This window comes from Bos grunniens, chromosome 8 (genome assembly GCF_055505025.1).
Source record: "Bos grunniens cultivar Pamir isolate PY7600 chromosome 8, Bosgru_T2T1.0, whole genome shotgun sequence".
Lineage (NCBI taxonomy): Eukaryota > Metazoa > Chordata > Mammalia > Artiodactyla > Bovidae > Bos > Bos grunniens.
Window position 1 is genome coordinate 72,047,460 of NC_141172.1, and position 23,681 is coordinate 72,071,140.

General features: G+C 40.1%; 1 protein-coding gene and 1 non-coding gene across 14 annotated transcripts in view; one reads left to right on the forward strand and one right to left on the reverse strand.

Annotated features, from left to right (window-relative positions):
- Positions 1–225: 225 nt before the first annotated feature.
- Positions 226–23,681, reverse strand: part of LOC147367400 (uncharacterized) — a 47,724-nt gene continuing 24,268 nt past the window's right edge. For 8 of the 13 annotated variants that reach the window (XM_086416497.1, XM_086416493.1, XM_086416487.1 and 5 more), the window contains one exon: positions 226–448. In XM_086416497.1, the coding sequence (XP_086272623.1) occupies positions 426–448 (23 nt within the window). In that variant the 3' untranslated portion in view covers positions 226–425. Of the gene's footprint in view, positions 449–15,177; positions 15,353–18,079; positions 18,400–19,751; positions 19,888–23,681 lie in introns of those variants that run through there. The other 5 variants (XM_086416494.1, XM_086416489.1, XM_086416501.1 and 2 more) reach the window with 3 other exon arrangements.
- LOC147367401 (U6 spliceosomal RNA) lies at positions 4,414–4,516 on the forward strand. Its single transcript, XR_015132232.1, has one exon. It is a non-coding gene; the product is annotated as a U6 spliceosomal RNA (small nuclear RNA).

A 23,681-nucleotide genomic window follows, 5' to 3' on the forward strand; every position in this document is an offset into this window, starting at 1 on the left:
GTTTTTACCCAAATACCATTTTCCCAATTAAGCCTGCTCTGGCCACACTATCTAAAATTTTAATACTCCTTCACTGACTCTCATACACATACTTTCTATCTCTCTTATCTGCTATTTTTTTCTTACCATTTGTCAGTTTAAGACATAATGTACTCATTTATTTATATTATTAGTTTCCTATCTCTCTTATTAGAGTGCAAATTTCACATCAACGGGAGGTCTGACTTGATTGGTTATTGTTGTTTATTCAGCAAGTAGAATAGTACAGAGAATATATTAAGCATTCAATAAATATCTACTGAATAAAACATTGAACACACAGAAGAAAAAAAGATTGAAAATACTAATACTTCTATTGCTGATGTGCAGATGAGTCACTACAAGAAATCCAGAGGGACATCTTCTTGGCAACATTTTGTTCACAGTTAGTCCAAATTCCCATGCGTACCTGGAAGGAAGAGACTTCATGAAAAATCTATAATTCAAACTTTTCTCAAGTTCAGAAAGATTTTTCATGACAAAAACCAAAAGCTTTTAAAGATGAAACTAAGACAAAAGGGTCATCATCAAAGGGCACCCAAACCAACATGAAGTGACTCCTTTTGATTAAGAATGGGATAATTTGTGCATCTAAAAATTTACTGAAAGCAATTGATTCAAACACATTGAATTTTTTTAAAACTCATAGTTCTTAATGATAGAAAGAAAAGGAAAATTAAAACAACATCAAAAACAAAAACCTGACCCTTGAGGCACAAGTAGGAAAGTTAAGGCATGGACTTCTTAACCCAAAGACTGGCAAATAAAATACACAGATTCAACATTTATCCTAATTTCAGGATAACCAAATTGCTTTAGTTGATAAGGAAACATCTTTCTCTTCAAAAAATATCAAGTCAATGAATGAGGAAATATAATAATTTTTAAATCATCCTTTTGCAACCCCTCATGAAATGTTTGATTCAGCCGAACATCATCATGGGTGAAGTGATTAGAGGAGAACTTGATGGGGAACTTACAAATAAGATATCAAGTTATCACCCATTGAAATAAGTAACCAATCTTAGCATCAGTAAAGGTTGAACAAGCAGACCTGCTGTGATGTAATACAAAACACACAGCATCGCCTATGAAGTATTCTGGCCTAGAAGGCAAAAGCTGAACCTAATCCAGCTCTAGAACTAACGTCCGTTTACAGGAATTGTGAGAGACAGAAGGATACGTGACAGGGCACCGCTAGGAAAAGCAGACAAACCCAGAGGGGACATCCTACAGGACAACTGACCCAACCTTTGAAACAAGTAAATATCATGGAGGACAGTGGTGGGAGATTGTTCTGGATATTTTTTAAACACTGAACAACTAAATCTCTGCTGACTTCTTTTTTGAGTCCTCATTTGGATGAGTCAAACAAATAATTTCACAATTTGTATGGAAATACAAAAAACCTCGAATAGCCAAAGCGATCTTGAGAAAGAAGAATGGAACTGGAGGAATCAACCTACCTGACTTCAGGCTCTACTACAAAGCCACAGTTATCAAGACAGTATGGTACTGGCACAAAGACAGAAATATTGATCAATGGAATAAAATAGAAAGCCCAGAGATAAATCCACGCACATATGGACACCTTATCTTCGACAAAGGAGGCAAGAATATACAATGGATTAAAGACAATCTCTTTAACAAGTGGTGCTGGGAAATCTGGTCAACCACTTGTAAAAGAATGAAACTGGACCACTTTCTAACACCATACACAAAAATAAACTCAAAATGGATTAAAGATCTAAACGTAAGACCAGAAACTATAAAACTCCTAGAGGAGAACATAGGCAAAACACTCTCCAACATACATCACAGCAGGATCCTCTATGACCCACCTCCCAGAATATTGGAAATAAAAGCAAAAATAAACAAATGGGACCTAATTAACCTTAAAAGCTTCTGCACATCAAAGGAAACTATTAGCAAGGTGAAAAGACAGCCTTCAGAATGGGAGAAAATAATAGCAAATGAAGCAACCGACAAACAACTAATCTCAAAAATATACAAGCAACTCCTACAGCTCAACTCCAGAAAAATAAACGACCCAATCAAAAAATGGGCCAAAGAACTAAATAGACATTTCTCCAAAAAAGACATACAGATGGCTAACAAACACATGAAAAGATGCTCAACATCACTCATTATCAGAGAAATGCAAATCAAAACCACTATGAGGTACCATTTCACACCAGTCAGAATGGCTGCGATCCAAAAGTCTACAAATAATAAATGCTGGAGAGGGTGTGGAGAAAAGGGAACCCTTTTACACTGTTGGTGGGAATGCAAACTAGTACAGCCACTATGGAGAACAGTGTGGAGATTCCTTAAAAAACTGGAAATAGAACTGCCTTATGATCCAGCAACCCCACTGCTGGGCATACACACTGAGGAAACCAGAAGGGAAAGAGACACGTGTACCCCAATGTTCATCGCAGCACTGTTTATAATAGCCAAGACATGGAAGCAACCTAGATGTCCATCAGCAGATGAATGGATAAGAAAGCTGTGGTACATATACACAATGGAGTATTACTCAGCCATTAAAAAGAATACATTTGAATCAGTTCTAATGAGGTGGATGAAACTGGAGCCTATTATACAGAGTGAAGTAAGCCAGAAGGAAAAACATAAATACAGTATACTAACGCATATATATGGAATTTAGAAAGATGGTAACAATAACCCGGTGTACGAGACAGCAAAAGAGACACTGATGTATAGAACAGTCTTATGGACTCTGTGGGAGAGGGAGAGGGTGGGAAGATTTGGGAGAATGGTAATGAAACATGTAAAATATCATGTAGGAAACGAGTTGCCAGTCCAGGTTCGATGCATGATGCTGGATGCTTGGGGCTGGTGCACTGGGACGGCCCAGAGGGATGGTATGGGGAGGGAGGAGGGAGGAGGGTTCGGGATGGGGAACACATGTATACCTGTGGCGGATTCATTTTGATATTTGGCAAAACTAATACAATTATGTAAAGTTTAAAAATAAAATTAGAGAAAAAAAAAATAAAGTAAAAATATTTTTGAGACAATTGAAGACATCTGATGATGGTTTGGGTATCAGAAGGCACCAAATAATTATTATTTATTATGCTATATATGAATAATGTCATTGTAGTTAGGTAAAAAAAAAAAATCTGTATTTGTAGGTTCATTGAACTATGGAAGAAAGAATGACCATTATATATATTTAAGTACATTTAGAACACTTTAGGAGAGGAGGAAAGTAGATTAAGCCAATGGGGCAAAAACACAATAATTATTTAAAATACATAATGGATATAATGTATGTGGCTTATCATCCTCTCCATTTTGCATGTTTGAAAATTTTCATAAAATAATTAAAGACAATGGTTTACTCTAATTCTCAAGAATCAGAGTTTACCATAAGTTACAGTTAAATCTTCCACTTAACCAACTTATGCTACAACATCCCACAATATTTTTTTCATTTTTATTCTTTTTTTTTTTTTCCTTTCACCACACCCCAAGGCATGTGGAATCTTAGTTCCCCAACCAGGGAAAGCACAGACTCTTAACCAGTGGAATGCCTGAGAAGTCCAACATCCCACAATATTAATTTATTTAAGTAAAGAAAAAATATAGCTTTATAATATTTAACCTTGAAACAAGTATTTGGGAGGTATGATAACCACTGAAGCCAAAAGAGAAGGGACAACAGAGGATGAGATGGTTCAATAGCGTCAACTACTCAGTGGACATGAATTTGAGCAAACTCTGGGAGACAGTGAAGGACAGAGGAGCCTGGCGTGGTGCAGTCCATGGGGTCACAAAAAGTCGGATACAACTGAGTTACTAAACAACAACAACAACATGATATCCATTAATTCAACCTAAATTTTACTTAAACCATATTATGAATCAACCATAGTTCTTGATGCTGGGAATATAACAATGAACAAGTCCCTTTTCTCTTGGAACTTACATACTAGTAAGAGTGAGAGAGACAAATAAATAAAAATACTAACCACATAGTAATAAGTATGTTCCTTGAAGAAGATAAAGTAAAGGAAGAAGAGAGAGAAACAGGACAGCAGAAGTGGAGGATACTTGAGATAAGGTGAACAGGAAAGAAATTTCTAAAGGGGCAATGTGTGTGCATGCTCAGTCATGTCCGACTCTTTGCAATCCCACGGGCTACTGTAGCCTGTCAGGTTCCTCTGTCTATGGAATTCTCCAGGCAAGAATACTGGAGTGAGTAGCCATTCCCTTCTCCAGGGGATCTTTCTGACCCAGGTATTGAACCAGGTCTACTGCATTGGGGGCAGACTCTTTGCTATCTGAGCCACCAGGGAAGCCCAGAGAGGGGATACTTGAACTTAAATCAAAGTGGTGTTAAGAGTGCTCGCTTTGGCAGCACGTATACTAAAATTGGAAAGATACAGAGATTAGCAGGGCCCCTGCGCCAGGATAACACACAAGTCATGAAGCGTTTCATATGTTTTTATACAGAGTGAAGTGAGTGAGAAAGAGAAAGAAATAGCGTATTCTAACACATATATACAGAATCTAGAAAAATGGTACTGAGGAATTTATTTACAGGCAGCAATGGAGAAACAGACATAGAGAATAGACTTATGGACATGGGGAGAGGGGTGGAGAGGGTGAGATGTATGGAAAGAGTAACATGGAAACTTACATTACCATGTGTAAAATAGATAGCCAACGGGAATTTGCTGTATGGCTCAGGAAACTCAAACAGGGGCTCTGCATCAATCTTAGAGGGAGGGAAGTTCAGAAGGGAGGGGATATATGCACACCTATGGCTGATTCATGTTGAGGTTTGACAGGAAACAACAAAATTCTGTAAAGCAATTATCCTTCAATAAAAAATAAAAAGAAATGGTGTTAGGAGCATAGCATATGAAGATCTAGGCAATGAAGCTGGCTGGGGTGGGGGAAGAGTTAAGTGTAAAATCTTTGAATTGTAAAAGAACTAGATGTATAAGAAGGACACTATAATTAAAAAGGAGGAAGTATGGGCAAGAGGATTAGGGAACAAATCTTGTAAGCCATGGTAAGGAATTTAGATTTTATTCTAAATATGGTGACAAACCATTGAACAATATGAAGCAGAAAAATGACATAATTAGATTTCATATTTTAAAATAGATAACCTTGATAGATTTTGAATTTGTGCATCTGAGTTAATAGCAAGATTGGTCTAAAACTTTCTTTTCTCATTTTATCCTTGAATGGTTTTGGTGTCAAAGCTATATTAGTATAACAAAATAAAGTAGAGAACATTCCTTCATGTTTATTCTCTAGAACATTTTATAGAAGACTAGAATTATCTGCTCTTTAAATAATTTATAAATATTGCCTATAAAACTATCTGATCCAGATATTACTTTATGCACAGATTTGTGTTCAACTTATTTAGTATCTAAATATCTCTTTATGTTTCCCAGTTGCTTAGTTGAATTTGGTAAGTTCTATTCTTCTAAGAGGAGAAGGGAAATGGCAACCCACTCCAGTATTCTTGCCTGGGAAATCCCATGGACGGAGGAGCCTGGCAGGCTATAGTCCATGGGGTTGCAAAGAGTCAGAAATGACTGAGTGAGCGATAGCATAGCATTCTTCTAAGAACATACATTTTTTCCATTTTAAAATATATTTATGTAGCCTTACATTTCTAAAATGGAGTAAAAGGGACTAGATTTACCTCCCAACTGAAATAACTGTTAATTGTTGGAAAAATAGATAAAACAAAATTTTGAGTACATCTGGACATCAGTCAGCAAAGAAGAGTGAGCCCTGAGAGATGAAAAGACAAATAAGATGAACACTGTAACTGACTAGTTTATGCCCTGAAAACAATTTCAGGCAGCAGCATCAGGCGGGGGACCCCAAATAGACCATGGAAGACTCCCAGAAATTAGAAGGCAGAGGATAGGGTCCAAGGTGGCTAGAATTCACAGGCAGAGTACCAGAGAGGAGGAGCAGTCACAGAGGAACCCAACAGAATAAAAATCAGCATAAACCTGTGAGACAGTTACTCCAGGCTGAGAACAGGAGCTGGACTATAGGAAGAGCACACTGAGCAGACTTGAGGCTCAAAATAGTGCTTGTTCCTAAGAGCCAGTCAGGAAAATCTCATAATTCATTGCGCTTTAAGTACAGCACTCAGAAGAATCTCGCTTCCATGGTGGAAAATAACTAGCTCCAGATTAAACACCATGCTGGTCCTACCTAATAAATCTTAACAACAAGAACCAAAGAATCAAACTGTGTCTGTGTAACTTGACTGTATACCAAAATAAAGCCCAAGAATTTTTATAGGAATACAAATCTATCCAGCATGAAATGAAGTAAAATTCATGACGTTAAGTTTCCTGTTAAAATTTCTTAAGGAGGCAAAGAAACAGGAAAATATGACCCATGTCGAGAAGGAAAATATATCAACTAAACCAACACAGAATTGATACAGATGTTAGAATTAGTAGACAAGGACTGAACAGTTATATAATAATTTTTCATATGTTCAAAAAATTAGAAGAAAAAATATATACACTAAGTAGAGATGCAACTGAAAGTGAAAATTGCTCAGTCGTGTCCAACTCTTTGCAATCCCATGGACTATACAGTGTGCATGGAATTCTCCAGGCCAGAATACTGGGGTGGGTAGCCTTTCCCTTCTCCAGGGGATCTTCCCAACCCAGGGATCAAACCCAGGTCTCCGACATTGCAGGCAGATTCTTTACCAGCTAAGACCCAAGAGAAGCCCAAGAATACTGGAGTGGGTAGCCTATCCCTTCTCCAGTGGATCTTCCCAACCCAGGAATAGAAACCAGGGTCTCCTGCATTGCAGGAGGATTCTTCACCAACTGAGCTATGAGAGAAGCAAGTAGAGATGCAGAAGACCAAAAACAAACAAACAAAAAAAACAATGATCTAAATCAATGGAGCCATAAACTGGTATTTAGCAAAGATCAATAAAACTGATAAACTTCAAATCCAGTGATTTTAATCTGTGGGTATTTTGCTCTCTGAGGGAAACTTGGCAATGTCTGGAGATACTACACAAAAAAAGCTCTGGGAAACCAGTGTCTGAATTGGAAGTATTAAGATTCTGATGGTGTGGACTTCCCGGGTAGTCCAGTGGCTAAATCTCCATTCTTCCAGTGCAGGAGTCCAGGTTCAATCCTTGGTCAGGGAACTAGATCTCACATGCTGCTACTGAAGATCCTGTGTGCCACAACTAAGACCCAGTGCAACCAAACATATTTAAAAAAAATTTTTTTTCAAGATTCTGATGGAGGGTGATAGCAGGTTCTCAGAAGAAATAGGGTGGAGGATTGAAGTTTTGAGCCCTATCCCCAAACACACTATATGGGCAAGTGGTCTTCAGACATTTTGGAATGGACTCCGTGAAAGAATTTTTAAAAGCTACATATCCCCTTGTTCATTTCTAAGTTGATATCTAAATTTAAATACTTGCAAAAGATATAATTTCTGGCTTACTGTAAATTTTGATATTTTAAACCATTACATCATTCTTAAACATATCTGGTGGACTCCAAATACCCTAAATATTTGATGCCCGGAACTGTGATGTTGGAGAAGACTCTTGAGAATCCCTTGGACTGCAAGGAGATCCAACCAGTCCATTCTGAAGGAGATCAGCCCTGGGATTTCTTTGGAAGCAATGATGCTAAGGCTGAAACTCCAGTACTTTGGCCACCTCATGGGAAGAGTTGACTCATTGGAAAAGACTCTGATGCTGGGAGGGATTGGGGGCAGGAGGAGAAGGGGACGACAGAGGATGAGATGGCTGGATGGCATCACTGACTCAATGGACGTGAGTCTGAGTGAACTCCAGGAGTTGGTGATGGACAGGGAGGCCTGGCGTGCTGCAATTCATGGGGTCGCAAAGAGTTGGACACAGCTGAGCAACAGAACTGAACTGAACATCCATTTAAAAATATGTGAACAAGTTCTTTTTTTAGCAGAAAGAAAAAAAAAGAAGGGGTAATAAAACTATTTGAGACTTCCCAGGTGGCACAGTGATAAAGAATCCGCCTGCCAATGCAGGAGACACAAGAGACCTGGGTTGGGAAGATCCCCCGGAGAAGGAAATGGCAATCCACTCCAGTATTCTTGCCTGGGAAATCTCAGGGACAGAGGAGCCTGGTGGGCTACAGTCCATGGGATTGCCAAGAGTTGGACACAACTGAGTGACTGAACACTGCACAGAACAATGTTGTCCTACCTCATGGGTTTTTTTAACTACAAATCTGTTCTCTTATGTCTGTGAGTCTGTTTCTGTTTCATAGATAAACTCATTTGTATCATATTTTAGATTCCGTATATAAGTAATACCATGGTATTTGTCTTTCTCTGTCTAACTTACTTCACTTTGTATGATAATCTCTAGATCCATCCATGTTGCCACAAATTGCATTATTTCATTCTTTTTATGCTGAGAAGTACTCCATTGTGGATGTGTGTGTGTGTATATATATATATATATGTTTATAAATAAAAAATAAATTAAATTTTATATTTAAATTATAAATCTATATATATATTAAAATTATATTTGTATACCACATCTGCTTTATCTATTCATCTGTCAGTGGACATTTAGGTTGTTTCCATGTCTTGGCTATATAACTGTGTTCTAAATAGGAGGAAAACAGAACGGATGCACAAAATAATTTTAATCATATTGGTACTGGTAGTATTGCTGTTCTAACCTGGGACTATTATGTAGTTAGATGGGATAAAGTAAGTACTCGTGTGATAGTCTAATTCTGGCATCTTCAATATCCTTGAAAATTATTCCTAGTATGGAAGAAAAGATTTCAGATTTAAGACAGAAAAGGTTAAGGAAATACTTTGTAGAACTGAATTTGAATTGAAAGTATTAATTTGACCTCGTGAGGATTTTTTTAATGAGCTTCCTAGGTGGCTCAGTGGTAAAGAATCTGCCTGCGATGCAGGAGACACCGGAGATATGAGTTTGACACCTGGTTGAGAAGGTCCGCTGGAGGAAGAAATGGCAACTGACTCCAGTATTTTTGCCTGGAAAACCCCATGGACAGAAGAGCCTGGCAGGCTACCATCCATGGGGTCGAAAAGAGTCAGACACGACTGAGTGCACACACGTGAGGGTTTTTTCATGTATGTTAATGTCTGCCTGTCCACTTAAAAATGCATAGTAACAGTGACCTACCCCCGGACATGATTGTGAAATATCACTTTCAACTTTAAAGAAATCAAAGCTTCTTAAAGAAATAGCTAATTCTAGACTTGGGCAAGAAATATATAAAACAAGCCTAGTGCATCTCATCATGGCAGGTAAAATACCAAAGACCACAAGAATATTACCAAAAGGACACAGGAGTAGCGTGAAGATGGACAAGATTATAAAAAGACTAAAATACTTCCAATGACCCATAAATAAGAAAGTTTATCTCTCTGAAAAAAAAAATACACTAGTTTAGGAAAGACTTTGAAAACCAATTTATATATTCTTCAATGTGCCAGCCTGTTTTCTAGAATTCTAAGGTAATTATTTTCACCCTAATGTGCAGTTTAAATACATGGGTTCATAACGATTCTTTAGGCATTTGGCTATCTTTGAAGGACAGTAGAGAGTCAATTCCTTATTTTTAATACTGGTTTTTCCAAAAGAAAAAAATTAGGCATTTCTCATCACTTGTTTATAGAAGCTGTACTGGATATTAGTCTTGAGTGCATCTCCATGAGTATTTTAATAAATCCCTCTGTCCTTTGCATTTCATATAATTTCTTAATATTTATTTGTTTATTTGACTGCACTGAGTCTTAAGTTGCCACATGTGGGATCTATAGTTGTGGCATATGAACTCTTAGTTGCAGCATGTGGGATCTAGTTCCCCAACCAGGGATGGAACCCAGGCCCCTTGCATTGAGAGCTCAGAGTCTTAGCCACTAGATCACCAGTGAAGTCCCTGCATTTCCTATAAATAGGCGCTGGGAACTACAGACTTGATCATATTCAGGCTTGAAATCGTGAGTCAGATTACTTCATAATAGGAAATTCTATGTAGACAAAGATCCAGTTTCTTCAACAGATACAATGCACAAGTAATTATGATGATAGAGGGGCAATCTTTCCATTAAAAGAGGCTTAAGTGACTTTTTTTTAGAAAACAGACAAAAATAAGCTTTGTGTATATAGTGTATATATAGTTGTGTATATAGTGTATATATTTATATATATAGTGTATATATATATATATGCATGTGTATATACATACGGTGGTGGTAGTTTAGTCACTCAGTTGTGTCTGACTCTTTCGACCCCATGGAATGTAGCCTGTCAGGTTCCTCTGTCCATGGGATTCTCCAGGCAAGAACACTGGAGTGGGTTGCCATTTCCTTCTCCAATGTATATATATAAATCACTGCTGCTGCTGCTGCTAAGTTGCTTCAGTCGTGTCCAACTCTGTGCGACCCCATAGACGGCAGCCCACCAGCCTCCCCCGTCCCTGGGATTCTCCAGGCAAGAACACTGGAGTGGGTTGCCATTTCCTTCTCCAATGCATGAAAGTGAAAAGTGAAAGTGAAGTCCCTCAGTCGTGTCTGACTCTTCTCGACCCCATGGACTGCAGCCCACCAGGCTTCTCCATCCATGGGACTTTCCAGGCAAGAGTACTGGAGTGGGGTGCCATCGCCTTCTCCAATATAAATCACTATAAAACTATAAATCAAAGCAAGGAAATGATTGTTATATTACCTGTTTACAGGTAAGCCTCTGTCTTCCCTCTAGAAAAATGGGGCATGTGGTGGGTTCTGGGTGGTTCGTCAAGTTTTATCCCTTGATATGGGTGGTAGTTGCAAGTGTTCACTTTATAATAACTCTGTATTTTACATAATTGTTTGATATTATATGTGTATCTGTGCCATATATTTTTATGTAGACCATTTTAAAAGTCTTTACTGAATTTTTGCAATATTGCTTCTGTTTCATTTTTTGTTTTTTTTTTTTTGTCAGTGAGGCATGTGGTATCTTAGCTCCCCTGACCAGAGATTGAACCCACACCCCCTGCATTGGAAGGGAAAGTCTCAACCACTGGACCACCAGGGAAATCCCTATGCTATATTTTAAAATTAGAAAAATTTTTTTAAAAAGTCAGGATAGTGATTAATTTTGGAGAGGAGGATTTAAAGAGCATGAAGGTTTTGAGGACATAGTGGCATTCTTGTTTTGGGTCTAAGTGGTGGTTATTTGGGTTTGCATAAAAATGTGTCAAAATAAACATCCATGATTTCTTCACTCTTCCGTATATATATTTTACTTAACTAGATATTTTTTAAAGATGTTTTTAAAAATAAAAGGAAAAAAGCACAAGAGAGACTCTCTTAGCCACCGCTTAATTTACTCTTCATTTTTTACATTAGGAAATGTTGCCTTTTGGTCTAATCTGTGTCATGGGAGAAATACATAATTTCATACTCGATTTAGAAGGAGTCCAGATGCTGTTACATTATTTAGTTGGCGCTGTGTGGAAGTGTGGCTTAAAGAGAGACTTTTAGTGCCAGAAATTTCTTTGCAATATATCATATTAAACACTGATGATTTGTGTTTTAAATTTTGGCTAATGCTTTTTGTAACATTTGAATTCTTCTTGTAAACTGTGAGAGTTATCTGCAGGGAATCTAGCCTTTCCTGTCTCTCATTTCCTTCACTTGGATAGATAACATCACATATATAGAGAGAGGACCCTGTTATTTCCAAATCCATAGATTCATCGGGGCTGGGAAATGTCAAATCAGCACCTGAATAAATAAAACACGAGCCCATTAGTGCAAGCTTATGTGACCTGTCAGCATCATTAGGCTTTGCTGAGCACAAGCAGCCAGCTGGTAGAAGGCCTTCAATAATGATGGCATCTCTCGAGAGAGCCCAGCAAATCCAGGCTTTGCTTTTTGAATAAGCATTCTTATGTTTGCTTTCCAGGCAAGGGCCTCGCTTCACTTTCAGGTTGCTGTAATTCAAGCCCTGCCTTCCTCAGAGTCTTTCCACCCTGCTGTGAATGGATGCACCCAGCTAGATTCCACAGTGGAACTCAAATCCACAGACCTAACACACATAATGACCCCACAGTCTCAGAAGCTTCACCAGGTCTTATCCCTAGTATTAGTATTCTCAAAGATAATCTCTGCCAGGACCCCTTTGTTTGAGAAGATCAGCTCATCAACTTGACCGTACAAGTTCAGGTTGTGAATATTAATGTTTAAGAATGTAAAATTTAAAAACAAACAAAAATTTAAGAAAAAATAGGTAAAAAAATGTAAAGTTTACAAGCATAGACTTAGACCCAGGCTGTCCAGATTCAAATCCCAGCCTTACCTCTTACTAGCTATGTAACTCAGAACAAGTTACTAAACTATTCTGGGCCTCAGTTTATTCATCTGTGAATGGGGACCATGTCACCATCTATCACACAGATGAGACCTAAATGGTATTATTACATATAAAGCACTCAGAACTATGTTTAGAGCAAGCACCCTGTTATTATTATTATCATCAGCTGTGTGAGCTTTGCACAAGTACCTTAACCTCTCTGTGCTTTAGGTTCCTTATCTATAAAACAGAAATAATAAAAAATAATATGTATCATATAGGGTTATTACAAGTGTTGAATCAGTTAATTCATGTACAGTATGTAGTAAATTGCTTAGAGCATAGCAAATACTCAATGAATAATAACTATAATTACTTGATCTTTGCTATTTTGGTATGTATACAAATGCAGATAGGAAGCTGGACTGGTATACTTTATGAAACATGCTCACCAATCTCAAGAAAAGAATTATTGATTAGTTAATTTATCTTTTATATTCCTCAGATTATGAATAAAACATATTTCTATAATAATACAATTGTAAAATAAATAAAATTTTCATACTCTAACCATTCAATAATAGGCATTTTATATAGTATAGGCCCTTTCTATTCCTTTTCTTTTTTTTTCTTCTGTGCAATATATTAAACAAACACTGAGGAGAATGAAAGAAACTCTTAATAGCCTTTGAATTCATTTTTTCAGTTGTCATGTTTTTATTTTTATTTTTTTCTTCCAGTTTTATTGCAATATAATTAAATTTTATAATAATTAAAGAACAAGAAGTTCTACTATTACGTTTTTAATTTTGTTGCTTAAATGTCACCCATGTTTCTGAAGCAACTAGTCTGTGACCACCAACAAAAGCTTTGTGGAAGCGTGCCTGCATTTATGTGTGTGTGTTAGCCACAGGAACGTGCTGAGTTCTGTGTGGTGTAGGAGAGAGGTTTCATGTGTGAGCATGGCTGAGACTGACAAGCATCCCTCGTCTATGTCTTTCCAAACAGGACTCCTGAGTTCTAGCTGAAGACATAGCTACCCAGACGACGTCTCCATTTCCTGGTCTCTTGCAGCCAGGCGTGTCTGTCCACATGGAAAGTTCTAACAGATGAAACTGGAGAAAGATGGTAAGTGCTATCTCCTAGCACAGATGGTTAAGCCTCCAGCACACTCTGGAAAAGACTGCATCGGCCAGAGGTCCTGGGTTTTGACGTTGATGCAATGGCCTGTAGACTTCCATCTGTCTCGCTCAAAAGGGGCCAACTGTACCCTGCACCAGCAGGAAGCAAATTCTAAAGGTGACACAGACTTGAAGTGCCAGACTCTCTAGTGTCAAATTCATTACAAAACTAGGGGTCAGAGGGAACAATGGACAGGAGAGTTCTCAGAGAGTAGAACCAGAGTTTGGCCTCAAAGTCACTCCTTCACCAGGGCACATAGACTTCACACCTGGCCTTGCAGGAATTGATCAGTACTATAGACCATTAGCTGCTGTGTTTCCAATTGAAAAAAATTTTTTTTAAATTTTATTCATAGGGCTTCAGTGGTTGTGGCTCTCAGGCTCTAGAGCACAGGCTTAATAGTTGTGGCTCACAGGCTTAGTTGTTCCGTGGAACATGGGTTTCTCCCAGACCAAGGATTGAACCCATGTCTCCTGCACTGGCAGGTGGATTCTTTACCACTGAACCACCAGGAAAGCCCTTCCAATTTTTTTTCTTTTCCAAATAGGAATTTTTTATTGCCATTGTCCTTATCCTGGGCTTCCCAGGTGCCGCTAGTGGTAAAGAGCCCACCTGCCAGTGCAGGGGACATAAGAAAGGCAGGTTCAAGCCCTGAGTTGGGAAGATCCCCTGGAGGAGGGCATGGCCACCCACTCCAGTATTCTTGCCTGGAGAATCCCATGGACAGAGGAGCCAAACGGGCTACAGTCCCTGGGGTCGAAAAAAGTCGGACACGACTGAAGTGGCGTAGCACACGTGCACATCCTCATCCTAGCCTAGCATCTCATGCTGCATCTCTAAGAGGCAACACAGACAATGTGGGTTTTGTTTTGTAGGTGTTGGGAAAGGCTGTCTCACACATGCAGTTTTGGGGCCCCCGCTCTGCTGCCTCAGAATGGGCCTGGGGCCTGAAACACTTCCTACCAAGAGATAAAGAGCCCACACAACCTGTGCCAAGCTCTGTGTGGGAATATCTTTCCTTGTTTCTGGCTCAATGAGTCCTTTTGTCTCTGCTTAAAGCATGTGTGTCAGATGGCAGCTGCCCAATCCCATTACTATATACGTTCTCTGCAGGAAAGAGACAAGGTTCCTTCAACTGGGGTACCAGAAGGGTGAGCATAGGTCAATTGCCCTGTGTCACTCCCCAGAGCAAGCCACTGGCCAGGGGTATGAGGCACACAATTAAAGGTAATCTTCGACTTCCCTGGTGGCTCAGACAGTAAAGCGTCTGCCTACAATGCGGGAGACCCGGGTTCAATCCCTGGGTCGGGAAGATCTCCTGGAGAATGAAATGGCAACCCACTCCAGTATTCTTGCCTGGAAAATCCCATGGATGGTGGAACCTGGTAGGCTACGGCCCATGGGGTCACAAAGAGTCGGACACGACTGAGCGACTTCACTTTCACTTTCACTTTAGACTTCCCTGGTAGTCCAGTGATTAAGACTCCGAGCTCCACTGCAGGAGGCGAGTGTTTGATCCCTGGCCCAAGAACTAAGGTTCCACATTCCTTGTGACATAACCCCCCAAAAAACTAATCCAACTCTACCTCATCTCTATGTAATTAAAGCTTTGTTTCATCCAGTGCTATCTTCCTTGGCCACTCTGATACAAGATGCAACGGGAAGAATTTTGGACTTCTGTTCTGAATAGTTGCATAGTGCTAATCTTTGCTGTGGTCCATGTAGGTGGAGTCCTCCCCTGGGGTTGACAACTAGTACAAGCTGCAGAATGGGAGAAAATATTTACAATACACAGCTAACAAAGGAATTGTATCAGAATATATAAAGAACTTACAACTCAATCATAAAAAGACAAACAACCCCATTTAAAAAAAGACTTTAACAGACACTCCATAAAAGTAGATATTCAAATGACTGATCAACACATGAAAATATGCTCAACATCATCAGTCGTCAGAGAAAAGCGAACTAAAACCGCAGGGAGGGACTTCCTTGGCAGTCCAGTGGTCAGGATTCTGTGCTTCCAATGCAGGAGGCACACACAGGGTTTGATCTCTGGTCAGGTAACTAAGATCCCACATGTGGCACAGCCAAAAAATTTTTAAATAAAACCACAATGAAATAGACCCATATACACATTATCATGTCTAAAAATTTAAAAGATTAACCATACCAAGTGTCAGCGATAATACATAGCAACTAGAACTCTAGCATTCTAGGTGAGAATGTAAAATGGTACAACAACTTTGGAAATATTTTTGGCAGTTTCTTAAAAAGTAAATATGACTCAGCTTCAGGAGTATGAAATTAACTATAGACAATATGCATGCTTCATTTACAAAAAGAGTGGGTTGGCCAGATTTGGCCAATGGGCCATTGTTTGCTGCTATAATCTAGAACATCACTTTGTGCCAAGGAGAAAGGAAATGCCCAAAGAATGAGGGAAACTTATCTCATTGACCCAGTTTGGGACAATCTGAACATTAAAATTAAAAGGGATTAAGGGATTGGTGGCTCAGACGGTAAAGTGTCTGCCTACAATGCGGGAGACCTGGGTTCAATCCCTGGGTCAGGAAGATCTCCTGGAGAAGGAATTGGCAACCCACTCCAGTATTCTTGCCTGGAAAATCCCATGGACGGAGGAACCTGGTTAGGCTACAGTCCATGGGGTCGCAAAGAGTCGGACACGACTGAGCAACTTCATTCACTCACTCAAGAGATTATAATATATGAATTAAATAGAAATCATGAGATATACATACATAAGAAAGACATGTACATATATATGTACATGCACAGAGGAGCCTTGTGGGCTGCAGTCCACGGGGTCACAAAGAATCAGACATGACTGAGCGACTGAGTAATATAATGCATTAAGAAGAACACAGAATCACTTTTGTGATGTCCCTGGAAATATTATATAATCTGAATGTGCTGTGTGCTGTGCTTGGTCACTCAGTTGTGTCCAGCTCTTTGAGACTGCATGGACTGTAGCCTACCAGGCTCCTCTGTCCATGGGGATTCTCCAGGCAAGAATACTGGAGTGGGTAACCATGCTCTCCTCAATCTGAATGTAATCATAAGCAAACAGTAGACAAACCAAAACCAAAGGACGTCTACAAAGTAAGTTGTCTATACTTTTCAAAATTGTCAAGGCCAGAAAAGCCAACGGAAGACTGAAGAATGGTTCCAGATGAAAGAGACTAAAACAACCAAAAGCAACATGATTTTTGGACTAGATCCTGAACCTCTACGGACATCATAGGACAATCAGTGAGGTCTGAATGAGATCTGTGAATGTTAATTTCCTGATTGGTGGTTGCCCTGTGGTTATACAGGAGTCCGTCTTTGTTTTTAGGAAACAGTAAGAGGTAAAGGGCATCGTGTCTGTAATTTATTCTCTAATGACGTAGAAAAAAAGATTATTACTGTTCTGTTTATTATGCTGAGTAGCTAATTACCCCTAAATTTAGTGGCAGAGAACAACCAGATACTACATTCATGAATTCTATGGGTCAGGAATTCAGTACATACCATGGGAGGCTTGTCTCTGCCCTGTGATATCTGGGATCCTTGGATGGAAGACGTGAAGCCTAAGGGCTCAGCCATCACTCTCTTGTCTGGTGGTTGATGCTGGTTGTCAGCTAAGCTGTTGCCGCTGATGATTAAGAATTACTGCTGCTGCTACTGCTGCTGCTACTGCTGCTGCTAAGTCGTTTCAGTCATGTCCGACTCTGTGCGACCCCATAGACGGCAGCCCACCAGACTTCCCCACCCCTGGGATTCTCCAGGCAAGAACACTGGAGTGGGTTGCCATTTCCTTCTCCAATGCATGAAAGTGAAAAGTGAAAGTGAAGTCGCTCAGTCCTCCCCAACTCTTAACGACCCCATGGACTGCAGCCTACCAGGCTCCTCTGTCCATGGATTTTCCAGGCAAGAGTACTGGAGTGGGGTGCCATCACCTTCTCCATGTAAGAATTACTAATAGATACCAAAACTACATTGTGTGCATCCTCAGTCACATCTGACTCTTTTCGATCCTATGGACTATAGCCCTCCAGGCTCCTCTGTCCATGGGATTCTCCAGGCAAAAATACTGGAGTGGGTTGCCATGCCCTCCTCCAGGGGATCTTCCCTACCCAGGGATTGAACCCATGTCTCTTATGTCTCCTTCATTGACAAGCATGTTCTTTACCACCTGGGAAGCCCTATAAGGGAGCTTCATTTCTTATTTAATTAACATTATTTTTGGATATTTGAGAAGGTGCTAACAAATACTGAAAAAAATCACTTCAGATGATGACTGCAGCCATGAAATTAAAAGACGCTTGCTCCTTGGAAGAAAAGCTATGACAGACCTCAACAGCATATTAAAAAACAGAGACATTACTTTGCCACCAAAGGCCTGTATAGTCAAAGCTATGGTTTTTCCAGTCCAATACTTTGGCCACCTGATGTGAAGAACTGACTCATTAGTAAAGACCCTGATGCTGGGTAAGATTGAAGGCAGAAGGAGAAAGGGATGACAGAGGATGAGATGGTTGGATGGCATCACTGATTCAATGGACATGAGTTTGAGCAAGCTCAGGGAGGTGGTGAAGGACAGGGAAGCCTGGCATACTGCAGTCCAAGGGGTTGCAACTGAGTGACTCAACAAAAACAAATACTGAAAGTATAAATGAATATGTCATCAAGGTTCTGCTCAAGCCTGAACTGTGACAGATGTAGAATTCAGACTGGAGGATTCAGGGTCTCTGGCAGAAGTGGGTCATGTCAGAGTCTAAGGAGTCTCTTAGGATACTCTCACCCTAGGGAAAAAAGAGAGGTGTGTTAGAGTTTGGGTCTCTGATACCTCTATCATCATATGGAAGGAATGCCTTAAAGTATCTGAGTCCTAAAATAGTGAATGTAGTGGGCAAAGATGGAAACATCTGTTTGTTTATTAAATAAACAGAAGCAGATTCTCAAGTGTATATATGTTAAATAAGAAAAAGAGAGTCGTGAATTCCCTTCTGGTCCAGTGGTTAAGACTCCACGCTTTCAATGCTGAGGGCACAGGTTCAGGGAACTAAGATCCCACATTCTGCAAGCTGTGTGGCATGGCCAAAAAAAATAAAGCAAGAGCAGGACATTTTTGAAATTAAAAAGAACATTGAATTGCATTACTAAATTTACAACATATTATTGAAATAACAGAAATTAAGATATTTTTGTGTTGAGACATAAATAAATAAATAGAACAGAATAGAAAGTCCAGACACTAACCAAAATATATGTGGGAATTTAGTATATGATAAAGGTAAATCTCATATCAACACATGGTATTCAGACAACTGAGGAGAGATTTTGGAAAGAGGAAAGTTGTACAAAAAGCTCACACTTAAAAAGAAAACTAAATCAATATAAGGAATAAAGTGTGAAAAATTAAAAAGAAGAAAAGCTCCCACTATATACCAGGTTAAATTTCAAGTGGATCAAAATTTACATGTAAAAAAATATCAAATCATTAAAAGAAAATATGGGTGAATTCTTTTAATAGTTGTAAATATAGTTTACAACTATAAATGTATTCACCCTTTGCCTCAGCACTTCCACTTCTAGAAATTTATCCTACAGATATAGCTACACTCTTTTAAGGGGCCTCGCCACATGGCTCGCAGGATCTTATTTCCCTGATAAGAGATTGAATCTGGGCCCCAGCAGTGAAAGCGCCAAGTACCATTCACTAGACTGCCCTGGAATTCCCTACACTCTTATGAAATGACATATGTACCGGATTATTCTTTGCCAGATTGTTTTATTTTTTACAACGACAGTAGTATTTCATTCTTTTTTACAATTTTATTATTTTATTTATTTATTTTTGGCTGTGCTGGGTCTTTGTTGCTGTGCAGGCTTTTTCTCTAGTTGCAGCGAATGGTGCGAAGCTACTCTCTAACTGTGGTGCGTGGGCTTCTCATTGTGAGGGCTTCTCATTTTGATGGCTTCTCTTGCTGTGGAGCCAGAGAAGGCAATGGCAACCTACTCCAGTACTCTTGCCTGGAAAATCCCATGGCCGAAGGAGCCTGGTAGGCTGCAGTCCATGGAGTCGCTGAGTCAGACACGACTGAGAGACTTCACTTTCACTTTTCACTTTCACGCATTGGAGAAGGAAATGGCAACCCACTCTCGTGTTCTTGCCTGGAGAATCCCAGGGACGGGGGGAGCCTGGTGGGCTGCTGTCTATGGGGTCGCACAGAGTCGGACACGACTGAAGCGACTTAGCAGCAGCGGCAGCTTTCTGTGCAGCACAGGCTCTAGGGTGAGAAGCCTTTGTTAGTTGTGGTAAGTGGGCTTAGTTCCCTGTGTCATATGGGATCTTAGTTCTTGGACCAGGGATCAAACCCATGTCTCCTGCATTGCAAGGTGGATTCTTAACCACTGACTCATCGGGGAAGTCCCTGTACACTTATTCTTAACACGTGGAACATATAAAGATTTCATACTGAATAGATCACATTCATTAAGCCAAAAAGGGAAAAAAGAGGCACTTACATAAAATTTTAGCTACATTGTTTGAAATGAAAATATGCAGATTTTAAAACTGAAAAAAAGATCCCAATTGTGTTTCTTCATCAGGAGCTTTAATTGAACCTAGAACTTTTTCATACCTTAATTAGAAAGAAAAGAAAAGAAAAACCCAGAAAAAAATAGCCTTGATTGGCTGCTGAGACAGCAAGAACTTTTTACAGAGACCTGTACAGCATTGCACTAAGATGGACGATGTCTGGCAAGAGATAAAATAGCTGTGCCTTGCTTTGTGCAGGTCAGCAACTTGTTAACTCATCATACTATAATGGGGTAGCTGAGAAGAAGACCAAACTGGGGATCCAAGGGCATGCGCAATGTACACCATATGTATATACACTTGGCAGCACAGCCACTGCAGCTAAAGGTTAAAAACCAGTTCTAAGGAGTTCCCGGGTGGTCAATTGGTTAAGAATCCACCTGCCAATGCAGGGGACATGGGTTTGATCCCTGGTCCAGGAAGATTTCACATGCCGAGGGTCAACTAAGCCCCTGTCCCACAACTACTGAGCCTGTGCCCTAGAAGCCATGCTCCACAACGAGAAGCTGCCACAATGAGAAGCTCAAACGCCACAACTACAGAGTAGCCCCCACTTGCCTCCACGAAGACCCAGCACAGCCAAAAATTAACTTATTGTTTTTAAGTGGCTAAGATAAATTAGGGCTTCCCAGGTGATGCTAGTGGTAAAGAAGCCACCTGCCAATGCAGGAGACATAAGAGACATGGGTTCGATCCCTGGGTTGAGAAGATCCCCTCGAGGAGGACATGGCAACCCACTCCAGTATTCTTGCTTGGAGAGTCCCATGGACAGGGGAGCTTGGCAGACTACAGTCCATGAGGTCGCAAAGAGCTGGACATGACTGAAGCGACTTAAGCACTCATGGAAGATAAATTAAAAAGGCAACCAGTCCTAAGAGGTGATCTCAGGGTTATTCATAAAACCAAGGAGGAGAGAAAGGACCTTGTCTTAACTTAATTTTGTCTCAAACACCCTGCATCCAAATAAGGTCCCGTTTGTAGGTACTTGAGGTGAGGGCCTCAACATACCTTTTGCGGGAACACAAGCCACCCTGTAATAGTGCAGAATAGAGTAAGAATAGTGTATAGTATGCTGCCTTTTGTGTAAGCAAAGGAGATAACTATACATCATTAATATTCCCAGAGAAACTCTGGAAGAATACCTAAGAAAATAATATGAATTTTTATCCTGGGAGGGGAATAGGATAGATGTAGGCAAGAATGGGAAGCAAATTAACTTGTGGACCAATTTTGAGTATTTGATGCAGGAAAAAAAGATTCCCTTAACTTTGATGCTTAGAATCTTTTCCTCAAGAGGTATAGGTTCAGGGAGGTGTGACTGAATTTCCTTTACTTTTTCTTATTTCTTTTTATTTATTTGGCTGTGCTGGGTCTTGGTTGAAGCAGGCAGGATATTTAGCTGCAGCATGAGAACTCTTAGTTCATGCCATGTGGGATCTAGTTCCCTGACCAGGGATTGAATCTGGGCCGCCTGCATTGGGAGTGAGGAGTCTTAGCCACTGGGTCACCAGGGAAGTCCCTTTTCTATAGGCCCAATTACCCTATTTCATTCTTCAATGACCAATACCTTCATACCCATTATATTGGAATTGCTATTGATGGCCAATGTTAGAATTAATCTATAGTCAAAGCATGGGCTTCCGTAGTGGCTCAGACAGTACAGAATCCACCTGCAATGCAAGAAACCTGGTTTGATCCCTGAGTTGGGAGGATCCCCTGGAGGAGGAAATATCAACCCACTCCAGTATTCTTGCCTGGAGAATCCCCATGGACAGAGAAACCTGGCGGGCTACAGTCCATGGGGTTGCAAAGAGTCAGACACAACTAAGTGACTAAGCACAGCACAGCATATAGTCAAAGAATATAGAAGAGTTAATTCAAATTTCAGAAAAATAATCCTTGACAATGGAAAACTAGTTATATCACTGACAAGCCCAGCATACAGGAGTAGGAGAGGAAATGGAGGAAGACATAGGTATAATAACTGTTGCATCTTATATTAGGGCAATCAGTAAACAGTGTCAAAATTCAAAGTTAGTTAATATATAAAGTTAGCAGGTGAGAGAGTGTTGAGGGGCAAGAGAAGAAAGGTGAGTGTGTTAAATTCAGGGAGTCAATAGACATTTTTAAAGTTAATAAATCAAAAATAGAAATATATAACCATATTATTTAGAGTTTAGTAGCAAACAAGCAGATGAAGTAATAATAGGAACTGTTAAAATTTTCTGGAGGTTTTTTACTTTTTATTTTATGACTTTTTGACTTTTTTTTTTTACCATGTGTCATAGGCAGAACTAAAATGTTCATTTCCTAATGCTTGGAGCCTAGAATGGTTACCTTACAAGGCAAAAGGGACTTTGCAGAACTGGAAGATAGCAAAGATGCATTATCTTAAGCCACGAATATTTGTGGTAATTTGTTACAGCACCAACAGGACATGAATACACAATGCAAGTGTTACTTGTACTGTTTTTTTTTAATATTTATTTATTTATTTGGCTGTGCCAGGTTTTAGCCTTGGCATGTGGGATCTAGTTTCCCAGCCAGGGATCAAACCCATGCCCCTGCATTGGAAGTGTGGAGTCTTAGCCACCAGGGAAGTCCCTACTTGTACAATTTTTAAAGATTAAAAGAAATGGAAACAATGACATGTAAGCCTGTCGGTGGAGGAAATGTGAGAAATGGTATCAAAAGCCATCCTCTTCCCTTGTTGAAGGTAGAGAAGGCCATGTTTTCATTTTGTATGTGTTACTTTAAGAAGACTCAGCTCAGCCAGCAAACTGTGGAATATCCATTTTCATAGAAGCCCCAATACTAGATTACCAGACACGGTTGTGTTAAATACCCAACCTGAAAGAAATTTTCTGCCATCCTACCCCTTGCAGCTGACTCAGGGGGACCAGCACAGAGAATAAGCCTATGGCCATGCAGAAGAATAAAGCCAGGCCCTGTTAGAGTGTGATGGAGGGAAGTCCCCACCTGCCCCAGTCATGGCCATTTGGTTAGAAGTCAGCATGACCACCAGTCAGAAAGTTTGGTAAGAGATCACAGGACAGTGCCTTGGAGAGATGGGACGTAGGACTGTGTCAGCCAGGCAGGTCCTACGAGGGCTCCACTCCACTCCGCCTTCTCCCGTCAGGGTCCTGCTCCATTCTACCATTCATGTGTCTGTGTGTTGTCATCCCAAGCAGTGTTGTGAAGGAGCTAGAAGCCCTGTCCCGCATCTGGCCGGGTGGCCTTGGAGATGAAAACTCAAGCACACACAGATCGTGGGTGCAGCCTTTTGCCAAGGCTGGGGGAAACGTGAAGGCAGAACACGTTTTAGGGCTGAGTTACTCACTGACCAAGTTGGAAGCTTGATGCTTTCTCACTCGATCCGGCTTTTGTAATTATTTATTGTTACGGCTAGTTTTATGAGCTGTCAGAGGGTTAATGTTTTTCGAGGGGTCTTCCTCACATCCCAAGTTGCCAAGACTCTACACT